General features: G+C 41.5%; 1 protein-coding gene across 1 annotated transcript in view; it reads right to left on the bottom strand.

Moving 5' to 3' along the window:
• Positions 1 to 16742, bottom strand: part of LOC118083125 (von Willebrand factor D and EGF domain-containing protein-like) — a 197977-nt gene that overhangs the window by 126330 nt on the left and 54905 nt on the right. The window contains exons 6-9 of the mRNA XM_088661848.1: positions 12141 to 12230; positions 8000 to 8135; positions 3285 to 3502; positions 256 to 329 (exon numbers count right to left, since the gene is read on the bottom strand). Of these exons, the coding sequence (XP_088517974.1) occupies positions 256 to 329; positions 3285 to 3502; positions 8000 to 8135; positions 12141 to 12230 (518 nt within the window). The remainder of the gene's footprint in view (positions 1 to 255; positions 330 to 3284; positions 3503 to 7999; positions 8136 to 12140; positions 12231 to 16742) is intronic.

Here is a 16742-nt window from a genome sequence, read left to right as displayed (position 1 = left end):
GTTAATTGGTGTGTTGTTATATTTTAATAACTATAACTATCATCTTATTTTCTGGTCTCACGAGTTGTTCTGGGTCTGACAGCAAATAATAGATACTTGGAAGGCATTTTTTTCCCATGTGTGTGTTTAACATCCCTTGGATTTTGCACTACAGCATTTACTGTAAACTCATAAAACAGCATCCTAGATAGTTGAACAGAATACTAAAGCATATCATTATTGTGAAGCCAAATAGCTTCATGAAAGAATACTCACCATCCATCAAATGTGATGATGTGTGGATCAGTCAAAGAGTAGCAGTTCTCTGTGGGGAGGTCTTGAACTGTGACCTAGTTAAAATGAGATGTGTAATGCATACAATCTCTGAGGCAGAGCTCCATTTTTTTTTTTAAAAAAAATACCCATAAAACATTATGAGCTGCCTTTGACTTTTATGGGTGAATGAAACAAAATGTGACTTTTAAAGTGTGTTACAGGATCAGTATTTCCTGTGTTTTACTTATTTTATATGCACCCAGCAAGTAGATAAAGGCTATATAATTTATTTCTTCTAGGTAAACATCAGCAAAAAAACAAGTCTCTCCCTGCCCATCCAAAAAAAGTTTACAATGAAAAAGTTTTTAACTGGAAGTGTGTGAAATCTAGAATCCTGAAAAGCAAAGTAGGGATCAATGAATCAATCTATTTCTGATCCATGTCATTTTTGCATGTGCTTACTAATAAGTCATTAGCATCCTGTTTCTGCATTAATCTGAGAGTTCTTAAAAGCCACAAGAAAATTCACATGTAAGTATGATGGTTGCATCTAATTAAATACTCAGTAATTAATGGATTTAACATATTCATGTTCATTCATTTCAGTAGGTCTGTTCTGAGTGTGACTACTGTCAGCTACAACCCTGGTGAAAGACAAAATTTCAGATGATATAAAACTGGAAAGTGTAGCTGATACCTCAGAAGACAGAATCGTGTTGAAGATGCTCGTAACAGATTGCAGAGCCAAAAATTTCAACAGGGACAGACATAAGGTTCCACACTTGTTGTTTAGTCGTTTAGTCGTGTCCGACTCTTCGTGACCCCATGGACCATAGCACACTTATGCAGGAACAATCAGATGCACAAATATAGGATGGGTGACATTGGCAACTGTATATGTGAAAAGGATCTAGGGGTCTTAGTAGACCATAAACGCAGCATGAGTCAACAGTGTGATTCACGAAGGGGGTGGGAAGCTAATGCCATTCTAAGTTGCATCAACAGATGTATAATGTCCAGAAGGGAAGGAATAGTGCTACCTTATCCAGCCTTGGTCAGACCCAACCTGGAGTACGGTGTGCAGTTCTGGACACCAGAGTTTAAGAAGGACATTGACAAGCTGGGGCATGTGCAGAGGAGGATGACTAAGATGGTAAAGGGTTTGGAAACCAAGCCTTATGAGAAATTGTTGAGGTAGTTGGGTATATTTAGCCTGGAGAAGAGAAGACTGAATATGATATGATATGATATGATGGCCATCTACAAATATCTGAAGGGGAGTCACATCAATGCTGGAACAAGCTTGCTTCAGGAGCTGATTTAGTGCCGTTTGAGCAATGCGCGCAAGCACTGGGCACTGAGCCGAGGGGGCCACTGTCTCAAAACCTGGTAAGCAAGGAACTGGGCTTTGGGAAGGAGGAGTGAGGCTCTGACCAAGTCCTAGAATCCTCCTGCCTCCTTCTCAAAGCCTAGTTAGCACTTTCTCAGCTTTAGGAAGGAGGTGGAATGGCTCCGGGATCCTCTCAAATCCATTGTGCTTCCTTCCCAAAGCTGGGCACCTCCTTACCTGCTTTTGGGAAGGCAGAGCATGGGCTGGAAGGGAGTTGCCAAATTTTGGCTTTGCACAAGGTGCCATAGTACCTAAGTCTACTACTCCAGAGGGTGGGACCAGAACCAATGGATTCAAATTCCAAATAAACATTAGGAAGAAGTTTCTGATGGGAAGAGCTGCTTGACAGTGAAATGGACTACCTCAGAAGGTGGTGCACTTATCTGGAGGTTGTTAAAAGGGTTGGATAACCATCTGTCAGGGATTCTTTAGCTGTGATTCCTGCATTGCCGGGGGTTGGACTAGATGACCCTTGGGATCCCTTCTGACTCTACACTTCTATGATTCTATGATATTTTAAAAGTAGGTTCTTCCAAATAAAACTCAGAAAATACACATTTTAAAAACTGGCCATTTACGTTTTTTGAGCCAATAATTGTGTCTGAACCTTCAAGAATGAGAACACAGATAAATACTAAGTTCTGATCAGATCTGCACATCAATCCAAGATCTGGTCTGTTCATATCAGAATTCATAAAGATCAAATTTGTCAAGCGAAACCTCCTTATATAATGAGTTGCTTTGTTAGCGTGGCAATGTGAAACTTTCCCCGTAATGCAAGAAGCAGATATCTGATTGAAATTAAGGCACTTGTTTAAATAAAACCAGTTTCAAAACCAGAAGCATAACGTAAGGTATATTCATTGCAACAGTAGTTCATTATCATATTTAGAAGCAAGCAATTCTTGACTCATTTGACCTTAACATTTTATAGTATGTAGTTTGAATTAAATCACTTAGTGAAGATTTTTAACTAGACCCTGATCTTGGCTTCATTGTTGTAAGTTTTTAATATACCGTAATCAAATCAACTATATATCAGAACCTTGTTAGCAAATGAAACAAATATTTTTATTAGAATTAATTTGAGATTCAGTGTCAATGTCTACAAAGTGCTACCACAGAGGGTTAAGCACTTACTAGGATTTACCCCAGTAATTCCATTGATTCCTTTCTGTTATGGTTGTGCAATTTTAGCTGATCATAAGCATTTAGTCATATGTAAATCCTATCAGGCAATGAGACTTTCAAATACATGTGTTTAGGATCATTGCCTTTGTCTGCAGACTTGAGATTGCTTCACACACATTTTTAGGTGTGGTGTGTTTTTAACTTTATAGCTCCAAATGGGACAAACATGTACTGTATTTGAAAATAAAAATATAAAAAAGTTACACTCACTAGAGAGACATGATTAGCTGCAGTTCTCTGGCCCTATTCAAATTATCAAATGTGAAATTACTTGGGGTGGTTGGAGGGAAGAACATGATACAAGCATACACAATAAAGTGTGATAGATAAAGTGGATAGGGAGGGATTTTCTCTGGGACAGAAAAGTGAATTACAAATGCAAAAATAAATAGGACAGGAAAGCCTTGTTAGAATGCTCTTATCAAACTCATTGTTTGTTTTAACCCACTTGGACATCCATTGGTGTATAATCCCGCCAAAGCGGCTCGCTCGTTTGGACAGGCTCCACTCTGATATAGCTGGTGAGGTTTCCATCCACGGCAAAGTCATTCACAGCCCTTACAGATACCGAAGCTCTTGCACAGCTACCTTCCTCGCAGAGCATGTGTTCCAGAGCCACCTGGCATGCCGAGAGAGCGATGTCTGGGGGCCTCCTTCCCAGATCATCTAAAATGCAAATATATTGGCATTCATAACTCTGTTGAGAAGTTAATAGCTAGATTTTCTTTTTAATCAAAGGAAGATGGATGGTTTTCCATCTGTGATCAGAATAATTGTTGCTATTACAACAGCCAGACATGAACTCAAACAGAACCATTACATGCAAAAAAAAAAAAAAAATGACAGCAAGAAAAATACACACTTCTCTCTCTATATTTTAAATCTCATTTACCACCTCTCCCCCTCTCTCTCCAAGAAAAGAAAAGGTTTTCAGTACTCCATACTGGTAAGTAGTAGCACAGAAAGACTATATAAAAATATTATATATAGCTCTACAGCTACAGAGAAAGAGAGAGAGAGAGAGAGAGAGAGAGAGAGAGAGAGAGAGGAGAAGAGAGAGAGAGAAGGATGGAATGCACAAGTTCAGTACATGAAAACAGCAATACTTTGGCTGCAATCTTGTACTTGCTTACCTGGGAGTAAGCCCCATCTTGGGTAGGCATGTATATGATTGCAATGTTAATAACAGCAGAAGACCAGATCAAAATAGTGACAGTGATATCAGAAGCCAAAATCTCTCACAAACAGCTCAGTTCCCTGGGGAATAAAATAGTCTTTATTTTCATTCAAAAACTTAAAGAGCTTCATGAGTTTGCCTGTGGTTGGAGTTTGCCAGAATGTGCATTACAGCAGAAAACAAATAAAAACAGAAATCTCCTGTTTTACAGAATTCATCCTGAGATTGCTTGAATTTGGAGATCTCTTTCTGCATTTGTGAATGGCCAATATTCATTATGCTTTTCAGTGCTGGTATTTTAGCTTTTCTAGATGTGAAATATTATTATTATTATTATTATTATTATTATTATTATTAATCATCATCATTATTACCCCGTCCATCTGGCTGCGTTTCCCCAGCCACTCTGGGCGGCTTCCAACAAAATATTAAAATACAATAGTCTGTTAAACATTAAAAGCTTCCCTAAACAGGGCTGCCTTCAGATGTCTTCTAAAAGTCTGATAGAATTTTTTTCTCTTTGACATCTGGTGGGAGGGCATTCCACAGGGCGGGTGCCACTACCGAGAAGGCCCTCTGCCTGGTTCCCTGTAACTTAGCTTCTCACAGCGAGGGAACTGCCAGAAGGCCCTCGGCGCTGGACCTCAGTGTCTGGGCAGAACGATGGAGGTGGAGACGCTCCTTCAGACCGAGGCCATTTAGGGCTTTAAAGGTCAGCACCAACACTTGGAATTGTGCTCGGAAACGTACTGGGAGCCAATGTAGATCTTTCATTTCAAATATGTCATTTAATCGATTTCAATCCATGTTATATATTTTATATCCAGCAGCCTCAAACATGAGCTGATTTTTTTTAAAAAAAAGTATTTAAAAACCTATTCAATAGGTTTCTTCACATATTGCTTTCTGGCACAAGTCACATTCACTTTTCTTTTCTTTTTTGAGGGGGCCTTGTCACAGGTGATGGATTGAGAAAATGTCTTTCTGCATAAGGACTCTTATATCAGCTTCCCAGCAGCAGTACCTCATGCAAAAAAATGACATTTGTGTCACTCTTCACACATTAAACACAATACTGACAATCCCTGTGTAAGATAAGGTAAAATATGAAATAGCCTTTAGATCAAGCATCAGTTAAATAACACAAATATATCAATACTCATGAAATGTTTCGCCGTAAATGCATACAAATATAAAATGTGTCGTATTTTATATCAGTGAAACAATCTTGTTCAACACCACTGAAATAATCACAGTCCTACATATACGGTATGTGTATACTAAGAGCTAAGTCCTATTAAATTTGATGGAACTTACTCTCAGGTAGGCATTTTATTAATTTGTTTGTTTGTTTGTTTTGTATGCCGCCCTTTACCTGCAGGTCTCAGGGAGGTTCACAGGATAAAATATACCATTACAGTGCAAACCTTAGGATGGAAAAATCACCACAGCTCATAGTCATCTATTATGTGCACTTCTATACATTTGAAGCACATTCTTTTCCTCAAAGAATTCTGGGCGCCAGGCACAGCAAGTTGGTGGGACTGTTGCGTGTGTGTGACATCACATGTGTGACGCCCCCCCCCCCCCCGGTCGGGCCACACCTGCTTGGATGTGTGGGTGTCTACCGGGATGCTCTGACGATTGCAGAGCGCGGCACAGAGGGCAGAAATCAGGCTCCCAGCCTCCCATTTGCCACACCGGTGCTCACCCAGGGGCTGTGGGGGATGGTAGCTCCCTCAAAATTAGGGGGGATGCACCCCTGCCTCAAAATATTGAGGGGGTTGAGGACCCTTTTGCCCCATATACCCAGCGTGGCTGCTGGACACTGTAATTTAACCCTCACAGTGGGGTGAAATGTTATGTATGTGCAAGATCCAGTGTTGCACTAGCAAAGGCAGTGGGGCTTCCCCTTTCTCCCCTCCCCTCTGCATATCCCCCACAAACACTCATTTTAGAGGTGCAGGGGGGGATGCAGGGGGAGGAAAAGAAGGGGAACTTTGCAAAAGCAGGAGTCTGTTGCACAAGTAGGCTGCATCAATTAGGTGTGTGTGTGTGTGTGTGTGTGTGTGTGTGTGTGTGTGTGTAGCTCCCTATTTATTGGGAGCATTTCTGGATTGTTTGCATTGCATGTTGCTTCATTTATAAGTTTATTTATGAGTTCACAGGACATGACATCTGCTACAGTGGCACAACTTCTCAAAGCAATGAGATTTTTATTTTATTTTTATTTTTTTTAAAAATATTTTTATTAATTTTCCAATTAAAACCAATTATATCACATTCAATATTTCAAATTATACACATATATATATCAATCAAACCGAATGTTATGCCAAATCATCTAAAGAATTTTTTATTTGGGTTCCCATGCTTCAAGAAATTGGGAATTCCTCGCAACTGTCCACTGCCGTCTTTTTTCTAAAGTTCAAATCGTCCTCCAAGTTCATAATAATCCAGATCTTCCCCTTACAGTCACATAGATGTTTTCCACTTTCATCCGATTGTTTCCCAGCTGCTGAGATAAATATCAAACAAAGTTTCACAGATGTTCTTTCTCCTGTGTGAGTTAATCAGTCCAGCCTCCCCATAAATCTTCTTAATGGAGCTCCCTGTTGCGTCGAAGCAGCTCGAAGCAGTGCCATCTTAAAAAGCTCAAATCACTTTCGTTTTCTCTCATAGCCATGAAGATTTACGATCATTATAGAATTTACAGCTTTTCCAGGCAGGAGACCCAAACATCAAACCATAGACTCTTGGTAAATTAATGGATCTCCTTGCCCTATAGCTGAACTTAGCTTCAGGTCGCTGCTCCAATTTAAAGTGCGTCACAGCTCATAAATCCTCCAAACGCGTCCAGAACTCCTTCCGTCCGACTAGGGGGGGGCTTTTCTCATCGGCAACTCCACATCTTTAAAAAATATGCTCAGTAACAACAGTTATAAAGTTCAACTCACACAGTCTTTTGCTTCTCTTTCACTCCAAACAAGCCAGGACATCGCGTCCGGGAAGGTACGAGGCAACAATATGAAGAAAAAAAAATAAAAACTCACTTCCCTTATCGCTCCGTCCCCATCAATCCTTCTTCCAGATGCAGTACAGTCTTTGACTCCTCTCCCTCAGCAGCATAAATTTCTCAGCAGTAAACAGCGCTTCTTCCCCTCCTTCTGAAGTATGTCCATAGATTTAAGCCTAATTATCTTCTTTAACCATGGAAATCCCCGCCATGCAGATTAGCGTCCGGGAGTCCTGGCCCTCGTAAGTGCTCAGCCCAAGCTCCCCCCACTCCAAAAACAGTCGGAGTGGGTCTGGGGGCATCGCGGGCCAGCGGCCCCTCTCCGTAACCCCCGGAGAGGGTAGGGGGTTGCCATTTACTCCCCTAGCAACCGCCAAATTCCTCACGAAGGTCAGAGAGATGGAAAACAGGTCCGCCATTCCTGCAGGCGGAAACCGGAACCCAAAGCAATGAGATTTTTAAGCCATCACCAGGCTTCCAAAGAAATTACCCCAGTGGCCAGCAACATAACAGGGCCAGCTATTTAGAATCCTGGTTCTAATGTGCCATTATTATTATTATTATTATTATTATTATTATTATTAATCATCTTCCATACAAATAGGTTCAAATCTTACAAATAAGAAACTAGGATTGAGAGGAAGTGATTGATCTAGCTAGTGAGTTTATTGCAGTAAATGCACACACACACACACACGTGTACATACCTTTGTGTATGTGACTATAAGTAATAGTCAAATTAGCCTACAACATGAAGCCAAATAGTTTAATGCACTGACCACAAGCTTTAAGTACTTTTTCCTCATCTCTCTGGTTTTATAGCCAATCACTTTGTTTGTCTTATGAAGCCCTCTAGCAGTAAATGATGGCGGTTCTCCTACCTATGCTATGCTCTTAGATTCATTACAGAGATTTCAGGGAAAGTCAGCAAAAGTGCTTGATCAAATGCTCACTGACATAAGACTCTTACCAGAATCCCCGGTAGTCAGCTGCAAAGTAATTTTACAGATGTCATCCTGGCCCAGACAGGTAATAGGGATGGTACTTAGGATTGTCAAAATATGCTCTTCACTATCTTCTGCAATTTGTATGGATTCTGGCACAAACTGGAAATAGAGACAGATGATCAGTCTTACACTGCACTCATATTAAGCCTTGGCCTGTTTTGATGGTGAATGGTCTCTGATTTAGGGCACAAGCAAATTTTCAGTTATTGTATCAGAAGTTTCCCTTTCAACAAGGAGGAACATTTTCACTGGAACAAGCAGGCAATACAGTATATTGATTTTTTAAAACATTTTTTTCAGGCTAATTTGGGGAGGGAGGGGGAAGAGTAGTTTCTCTGAAGAAGACATTCAAAACTTGCCCATCCTGCCACTGCGCCCCCAACTTTTGCCACCAGTGCTCTGCAGCTCTTGCTAAACTTGTCAGCAGCCGGGGCACTTCCTCAAAATGTTGCCGCTTGGCTTCTCCAATCTGGGGAGTGGGACTCAATCAGCAATGCGTCACACGGAAATGCCCTGGCTTTTGCCAAACTTGGTAGGAGCTGGGGTGCACTTCAAAATTTAGCTGCTCAGCTTCTCCGCCCGGGGACAGGGAAGACAAGTGCCAATGGCACATGTGGGGCAGGCAGAGTGCTGCCTCTTGTACTCTGCGGGATGGGATCCTGTTTGCACCAGGGAAGACCTCTGTAGGTGCATGTGTGGCCACAGGTGCTATGTTGATGACCTATGGGCAATGTCTTGAGAAGTCACAGCTCTGTGGTATAGCATGTTTTTTGCATCAGAAGAGTCAGTGCCAAACTTCCCTAGTTAAAGACCCTCAGAGAGAGCAGAGCTGGGAAAGACCTGGATCTAAAGCTTCAGAGATCTGCTGTCAGGGAGAATGCACAATAAGGGGCTTGATGGGCTGACTCAGAATAAGACAGCGTCTTGTGTTCATAACAGGGAAGGGGGAGAGGAGCCTGCCTCAAGTTGCTTTAGAGACGAATTATTTGAACCTATTGCTATGCTTTTGCTTTGTTCAAACCAGTCACCAAGGAAGGGTTTTCACATGGTGTCTTATTCAGCCTTTGCCTTCCTTATTCTCTCTCACGACTTTGATAGCACGTTAAGAAGATCTGAGCTTGCTGCTACTCCAAGATAAGGTGAAATTGCTATTTTGGTGGCTCACCGAGGTTTCTGCTTAGCTCTCAAACATTCTGCCAAATTAGCCACCGTAATTGCTTATTAAGTAAAAATTGCCTTAATTTCCGAATGTTACCTTTTGCTTTTGAACATCTTCAGTAATTACAAAATCATTTTCAGGAATAGCTGGGTAATTGTTTCTTATTTGTGATGCAGGAGGGGGGGGGGATCCTTTTGAAAAATCCTAATAACTAACAGCATGGAACCGATTTGCTCAGTGCAGAGCTACTAGTAAAAAAAAAAAAGTTAATTAAAATGTGCCGGGCTGTATATTAGGAGAATTAGCTGGTCATATGGCTTGCTTTCTATGTGTAAGGTAAAGGGGGACTAATTTATGCTAATGCATGTGCTTTATGCTGAGTCCAGGACCAACCTGAGACATTTTGTTGCCTGAAGTGAAAGGCAAGATGACACTTTCCCGTTCCATGTACAAGAGCCAGCTGGGGAGATAGCTGAATCTTATTTCATTACTAGCAGTAGGACAGCAACCTCCATGGCTGCCTTGCGCAGACAACACAGAGGCAGACAAGACACACATCTCTATCTTTCAACTAATCTTTCAACTAATCCTCACCCTCAAGCAGCTCCTTCACTCAACCTAATGGTAGGGTTGAGTGTGCAGAGTTTGGCCATTTGTTTCCCCATCTTGGCTACACTACTGGCAGAAGCTCTATGGGGCTTAAGGTAGGGTCCCCCCCACCCCAGTACCTGCTACTTTCAAATGTCCAGTTGGAGATCGTAGGGGTTGAAGCAGAAACCTTATAGATCAGCCTTCCCCAACCTGGTGCCTTCCAGATATTTTGGACTCCAACTCCCATTATCCCTGGACAGGAGCCATGCTGCTTGGGGCTGATGGGAGTTGTAGTCCAACAGTACCTTGAGGGCATCACCTTGGAGACAGAAGAACAGCTGTTATAGATACCGAGTATACGCTCTAATACAGAGTCACTCCCTCTGCCCCCAGCCTGAGTTCCCTCATTTCTGAACAGTTTCCTCATTTTGTTCCAAATGAAAAACAGTGCATAACTGGTTTACATTGTCATGACATCACTATCATTTTCACAATGGAATGGTTCTGATGACTTTCCTGTTAGAGAATACATGATGCAGAGCTTATGCTTGCTACCCATTCCCTGCCCTGATGGTTACATGTAAACAAGTACCATGCAGATGCATCTGAAGATAAAGACGGACAACCCATAACTGGAAATGATTGTGGCACATACAACGCCCCCCTCAAAAAAAGGGGGTGTTTCTGCAGAGCCCATCACATTTTACCATTCTGTCTACCCCTAGGTGAAATGACAGAATGATAATGGAGGGGAAACTGTCTTCTCCCAGGTTTGCTGCCAAAGCAAAATAATAATAATTTTTAACAATGCTGTGGGGGGAAAAGACACAGTCCCTGTATTCTAGTTTCCAGAACAAGGGCAGATTTTGTCTTGTTTTGGTTTATTTTGCCCCAGGGGATTCCTTCCCTCTCAGAGAACCATTTGAGGACTGCAAGGATGGAGACAGATACAAAAGTGGTCAGAGTATTGAGTGTGACTCTAACCTTTGTTCAACAAATAGGCTACATTCCAGCCACGCGAAGTTAGAGGTTTCTACACACGTCTCTCTCCATCCACCCTCCAGGCAAGCAAGAGGCATTAGCACAGTTCAAGGAGTTATGCCAGACAAGCAAAAGCACTTGAGGGGACGACCGGAGAGAATTGTAGCCTATGGAAGGGACATGGGCTAGGGAGATCTTGAGAGCCAGGTAGATGCACACCCACCCACCCGCTCTAGAGTCTATATCTCTGTGGTTTCTGCAGTCTATGGTGTCATATGAGTTTTCAAAAGAGAGAGCTGCCACATTACCCAAAAATGAGGATTGTGCTGTTAGGTCTCCCATCAAAGGCATTACCCTGTTTCTCATATTTTAAGACATACCCATAAAATAAGCCATAGCAGGATTTTTAAGCATTCAAGGAATATAAGCCATACCCCAAAAATAAGACATAGTGATAGGCGCAGCAGCAATGCCGGCCGCGGCAGGAGGAGGAGGAAAAAATAAGACATCCCTTGAAAATAAGCCATAGTGTGTTTTTTTGAGGAAAAAATAAATATAAGACATGTCTTATAATATGAGAAACACGGTAGGTATGAATCAAAGTGAAGTCTGCCCCATAAATAATGTATTGTCCCATAAATAATAATGGCAGACTTAGCATGCAGGTCCTTGTTTTGATAGGCTCAGCTTTTGAAAACTAATCTGTACTACAGCCTCCTTAATGGAATGACTTTTTTTGCCAGTTATTTATATTGCATTCCAGAAAAAGCTAACAAAGGGGGGGAAAGAAAGGCTCTTTTATGAAATATCTGCTACTGAATAGCTGGCCAAGGTCAGAAAATGTTTTAGTCTGCTAAAATTCTCCATTAACATAATGGGGGGTTGCCCCCAGAGTTTTGTGAATAGGAGAGCGCAGCATTCAAAGGATGCAAACACTAAATGCCAGTCTTCGCAAAAGCTGTCCATTTGAAGATGATGTCCCAACTTTTATTTCACATTGTGTGAGAGACAACCGCAAATGCTCAGGCATTATGACCAAATCACTCTGAATTTGCAGAACTGTGCCTATCTACTTAAGGTTGCATATAATCACCTCTCGGAAGGTGGATGAACAATGAAACGCTTTCACAATATATTTCTCGGCACCTAGATGCTGTAGCTGTTAGTGCCTTTAGAAAGTCTGATAGAATGATTGATAGAATGGCAGGCAATTTTTGGAGACCTTTTCTCCTTGGGCACCTAAGAAGTACACTGTTTATAATCACCAAAGCCAATTTTACAGTGTGTTGTCTTGCGGAGCAAGGTGGTTAATATAGAAATCTCCATTGAGGATATGCTAGAGAAGTTTGCTAAATGAGGTCTTTTGCTGTTACCTTAATCCCAGCATAGAATCCATCGCTTTCTTCAGGGAAAGACTGTTGATCAGGAGAGTCCCACTTAAAAGCTGTGACAGTGCAAAAGACCTGCAATAAATAAATTGTCCATTTTACAATTTTTTATTTTGCTTTTTAAATTAAGAGCTTATGAAGAGCGATTGAAGGTGTTATAAAGGTTTGACTGAGATATTCTACCCTATGAAGCCTGGTTTTGCTGTTTTGCCTTTCCCTTTGCTGGCTGCAAAGCCAATGTACATACCAAATGGGGAACACATGGGGGGCAGCCATCCTCCCATATCTTGAAATGGAAAATTCCGTGTACTTACTAACAGATATCCATAGGTGCCTTCTGTAGCAATTAAAAGGTGACCCTTCACTCTGGGTAAGCAAGTATGGAGGGCTTGGATCAGGTAGTTTTGACATTCAGCAATAATGCTAGCTGGAACTAGGGCATCTGGCTACTAAGCAGCAGAACATTAAAGCTGATTTGTGGTGATTGTGTAGTGATTTCTGCAGCTGTATTTGTTCTACACCACAATTTTCAAGCGTAAATACATTAAAAAAAACAAAACATTTAATGGCAGACATGCCTCTCAAAACACCCAGGGGCAATTTTTATCTTTCTGAAATGGTTAATCAGGCATTCATGTTCCAGGGACACACATGCAAGCCTTGCCTTCAAATCACTGCCAGTCAGTGTAAACAATACTGACCTGGGTGGGCCGTTCATCTGACTCTGTATTAAGAAGCTTCCAATGGGAAATCTGAAAAAATCTAGTCTCACCTGTATTGCACTGTGTGTGATTTTGAACCAAGAAGGAAAGTACAATATTTGCATTGGAAAAGTACTGCACATTCCGTACCCATTATACTATGTGCAAAGCTCCTTCCTTTTTGAGGATGAATTCTTCTTCTTCTACAACTCAGGTGTGAACTTCTCACAATCAGATATGAGCATTGGTCACTGATCTACAGTCTTGACAGTTTGTCACATAATTATTAAGATAGCTTTCCTTAGGAGTTTCTTGCCTCTAGCTGAATATTGGCTTCTACTCTGTAACTCCGCTATCAGAGACTTCCCCCCTCCTTTTATCATCTTATCATTTCAAGGGACGGGGGGGGGGATGAAAAAGGTATACCCTGCAGGCAGTATGAATGCAACACTGACTGACTACTCTGTGGTTGGGTATTCTTCCCCCCCCCAAGCTTTTCAGTAAAAGAAAATCCTACTGTCGGTATTTTTAAAACACTTGCAATATATAAAAAAAGAGACTGGCATATTCAGCCTAAGCGCAGTAATGAGATCTAGGAACTTGAGCAGACATAATAACAGTAGATAAGAGTTTTGCAAATGCATGGGTTTCTTTCCCTGTGCATTACTAGCAAGTGGGGAAGAGGGTGGCCTCGCTGGTGACCAGTTTTGATGTGCTTCAGATGGAGCTTATGCCCATTTAAATTTATTTGCGCCCAATTATCTGGGGCAAATTTTTAAACTTTTCCAGCTTCTGAGAGATATTTCATTGTGATTCTCCAGGTGAACCCTGGTGAAGCCTCGTTATACTTGTTGAATTCAGTCTGAGTCTCTAAACAAAATGACCTGACCCATACCCCTCAGACTAACATGCAAATCACAACTTGGCTTTCCTTCCAGGTTTTGTGCTTCTCTGAATGTTGCGACACACTTCCTGGAAGTTTCAATGTATCAAAATGTGCATTTAAAACTTATATGCATATTAAAGGAGCAAATTTACATTTATATACAGTGGTACCTCGGGTTACAGGCGCTTCAGGTTACAGACTCCTCTAACCCAGAAATAGTACCTAGGGTTAAGAACTTTGCTTCAGGGTGAGAACAGAAATCGCATGACGGCGGCACGGCAGCGGCGGCGGGAGGCCCCATTAGCTAAAGTGGTACCTCAGGTTAAGAACAGTTTCAGGTTAAGAACGGACCTCCAGAATGAATTAAGGCTGTGAATGGCTGAAAATTCAGACACAGGTTATGAAGAATGCTAGTAAGCACAGCTTACATTCATTCAGTAGTGACCAATGAGGTGGTGCAATCAGGGCTGAGTTACTGACCTGGCTTCCAGACACTATGTGTCACTGCCAGTTACAGAGGGGCCAAGGCAGCAGACAGCTTGCTGTGGTTCTGGTACAGTGGTGGGAGCATCAGATTGGCTCTGCACCCACACCATGCTGAGCTCCTTGCTGCCTCAGCCTTCCCCCTCTCAGAAACAGGCAGTGACACATGGTGTCGGGAAGCCAGGTCAGCAATACAGACCCACCAATGATACCCTGCTGGCCACTGATGGAGTTTCAGGGTTGTTTCGTTGTCTAATGAGTGTTGATACACCTAAGCCTAGGTGGCAATGGTGCCTTTTGGGCAGGTCTTGATCATTGGGTGAAGGCACAGTATCACATGAGCGTGGCTCCCTGGGCCCTATGTATACAAGTAAAGACCTCTGCTATGCATCTTCCTGCATTCAAACAGGAGGCTAACATGTGCTCCATATTACTTCTTTCCTCAAGGACCATAAAATGCACTGAATTTCTTGGCATTTTCAGCACAATGAGCTTTTCTCTGAGTTATCCACAAAGATTACATTAGAGTCTAAGACATTTATAATGGAGATTATGCTTCATTCAGATAGGGTTGCTCTGGGTTTTGTTTTTATTCATAATGAAACTGTCAACCAAAGCAAATCCGTGCTTATTGAAATATGGAATCTCAATGTGAAAATTCATTCCAAAACATCAGAAACCTTCCTATTAGCAGTAATTTTTTTTCTAAAGAATGTATGTAGAGTTATTGTTCTGTTGTCAAAGGTTGTAATTAAAGCGAAAACTTCTCTCCTTTTCCTTTCATGGTGGAAGCTAAGTGGCTCTCTTTCTAATCTTAATGCAAAGATAAATCAGTTCATAAGCTTGTATATGGAGCTGAATTTATTTTATTTCATTGCTGTTGCATTTGCAAACAGTGTAACCTATCAGCAACATGGCCACTGCCACTGGCAAACTTTTTTTAAAAAAGTGATTTTGCATAAGCCTTTTAAAAAATGTATGCCATCTCACCGCATGAACTTTCAAATTGCTGTGCAGAGCAAAACCTGGCCAGTTTCTTTGGCACATCCTGCTTCCTTAGCATTACCCATTGCACACACTGTGCCTGCTGTAATTTACAGATGGCTGTACCTCCAGGTATGGAATGACCTCTGTCAATATAATCTAAATTGGGCTTAGGAACTGCTACAATTTCAAATCAGATGGAATGGGCTATGTTGAGTGTTTACGAGGCAGGAGGGAGGGGGAGCAGTGGATTATAGATTTATTTATTAAAGCTGCAGTAGTTTTGCAAACATTTCTCTGCCGACACAGTTTCCAGAATGGCCTGATTGGGACCTAAAGTATGGGGAAATGCTCTTATAAGCATTATGAAGAAATGGCCTTGGCAATTTCATCTAAAGAGATGCTAATAAAAGCTCAAACTCCATTGGAACAGTAAAGCTCAATGACTCTATTAAAAGCTATGATATGAACAACATCTTGAAGGAAATTTTGTATTATGCTTGAATGATATCACTGAGAGAGTTTGAAATGTAGCGTAGATGGATATCAGTCAACTGGAAGCAGAGCTTTAACATTTTTTCCTCTCCTTTTGACTCACAACTATGCAGCAGCTTTCAGAAAAATAAGTCAATAGGGAGATGAGTGCAGGTTCCTGAAGATTGCACTACCAAGGGACAGAAGAACAGGTTGGTTCTGCCACTAAACCGAACAGATGCCTCAGTTTACGATCAGAAAATACAGGTGCAGAGAACTGGATGGGTGTTAAGGTCAGTTTACAACTTCAGAGCATCAAATGAGGTCTCATAAACAAACTGTTGTTAATTTGCTACAATCTAGCTGTTTGCTGGCTTTAGACCACTTCACCAAAGATAGCCTACATGCCACAGGAGCCAACTCCTAGGGGCCGAGGTCCCTTCACCCCCCCAATCAAATATTGGAGGGGGCCAAGCCATTTAAATGGTGCATGTGTGTACCACATCATGTGATTAATTATGCAGGTGGGGCTTACCTGCTCACACACATACACCATTTTTTCCCCCAAGTTGGCACCCCTGCTATCTGCATCTAAAACATAACAGGATTTTTTGAGTTTTGTTCCTCAGAACTGTTGTGTCCTCAAAAAGCCTTCAAGGGCATTCCCCACCCCATCAGATGTCAAGGAGATTAGTAACTTTAGAAAACAGCCCTGTATATGGAAGCTTTCTTAAGGTTTAATGTTTTGTTACGTTTTTATGTATGTTGGAAGCTTCCCAGAGTGGCTGGGGAAGCTGGTCAGATACAAATAAAATATTTGTTATTATTAGGTAATGTACTCATTTCAGACCAAGTTGCTCTTTGTCTAGAGTTAAGGGTATTCTCTAACCCTAAAATACTTTCCCATCTGCTTTTTATGAGAAAATGAGGGAAATCCAGAAGATGAGTTATGATGCTGCTAAGATCAGAAAATGTCAGGTTTAGACACATGGATTGGTTTGTGAAAGTAAGGCTAGTGCTGTAAGTCCTTTGATCAGACTGACCAAGCCTGTTTGTCAT

Source organism: Zootoca vivipara, chromosome 1 (assembly GCF_965207765.1).
Source record: "Zootoca vivipara chromosome 1, rZooViv2.hap1.1, whole genome shotgun sequence".
NCBI lineage: Eukaryota > Metazoa > Chordata > Lepidosauria > Squamata > Lacertidae > Zootoca > Zootoca vivipara.
The sequence above is the reverse complement of the archived record's forward strand: the minus strand, read 5'-3'. Positions and strand labels throughout refer to the sequence as shown.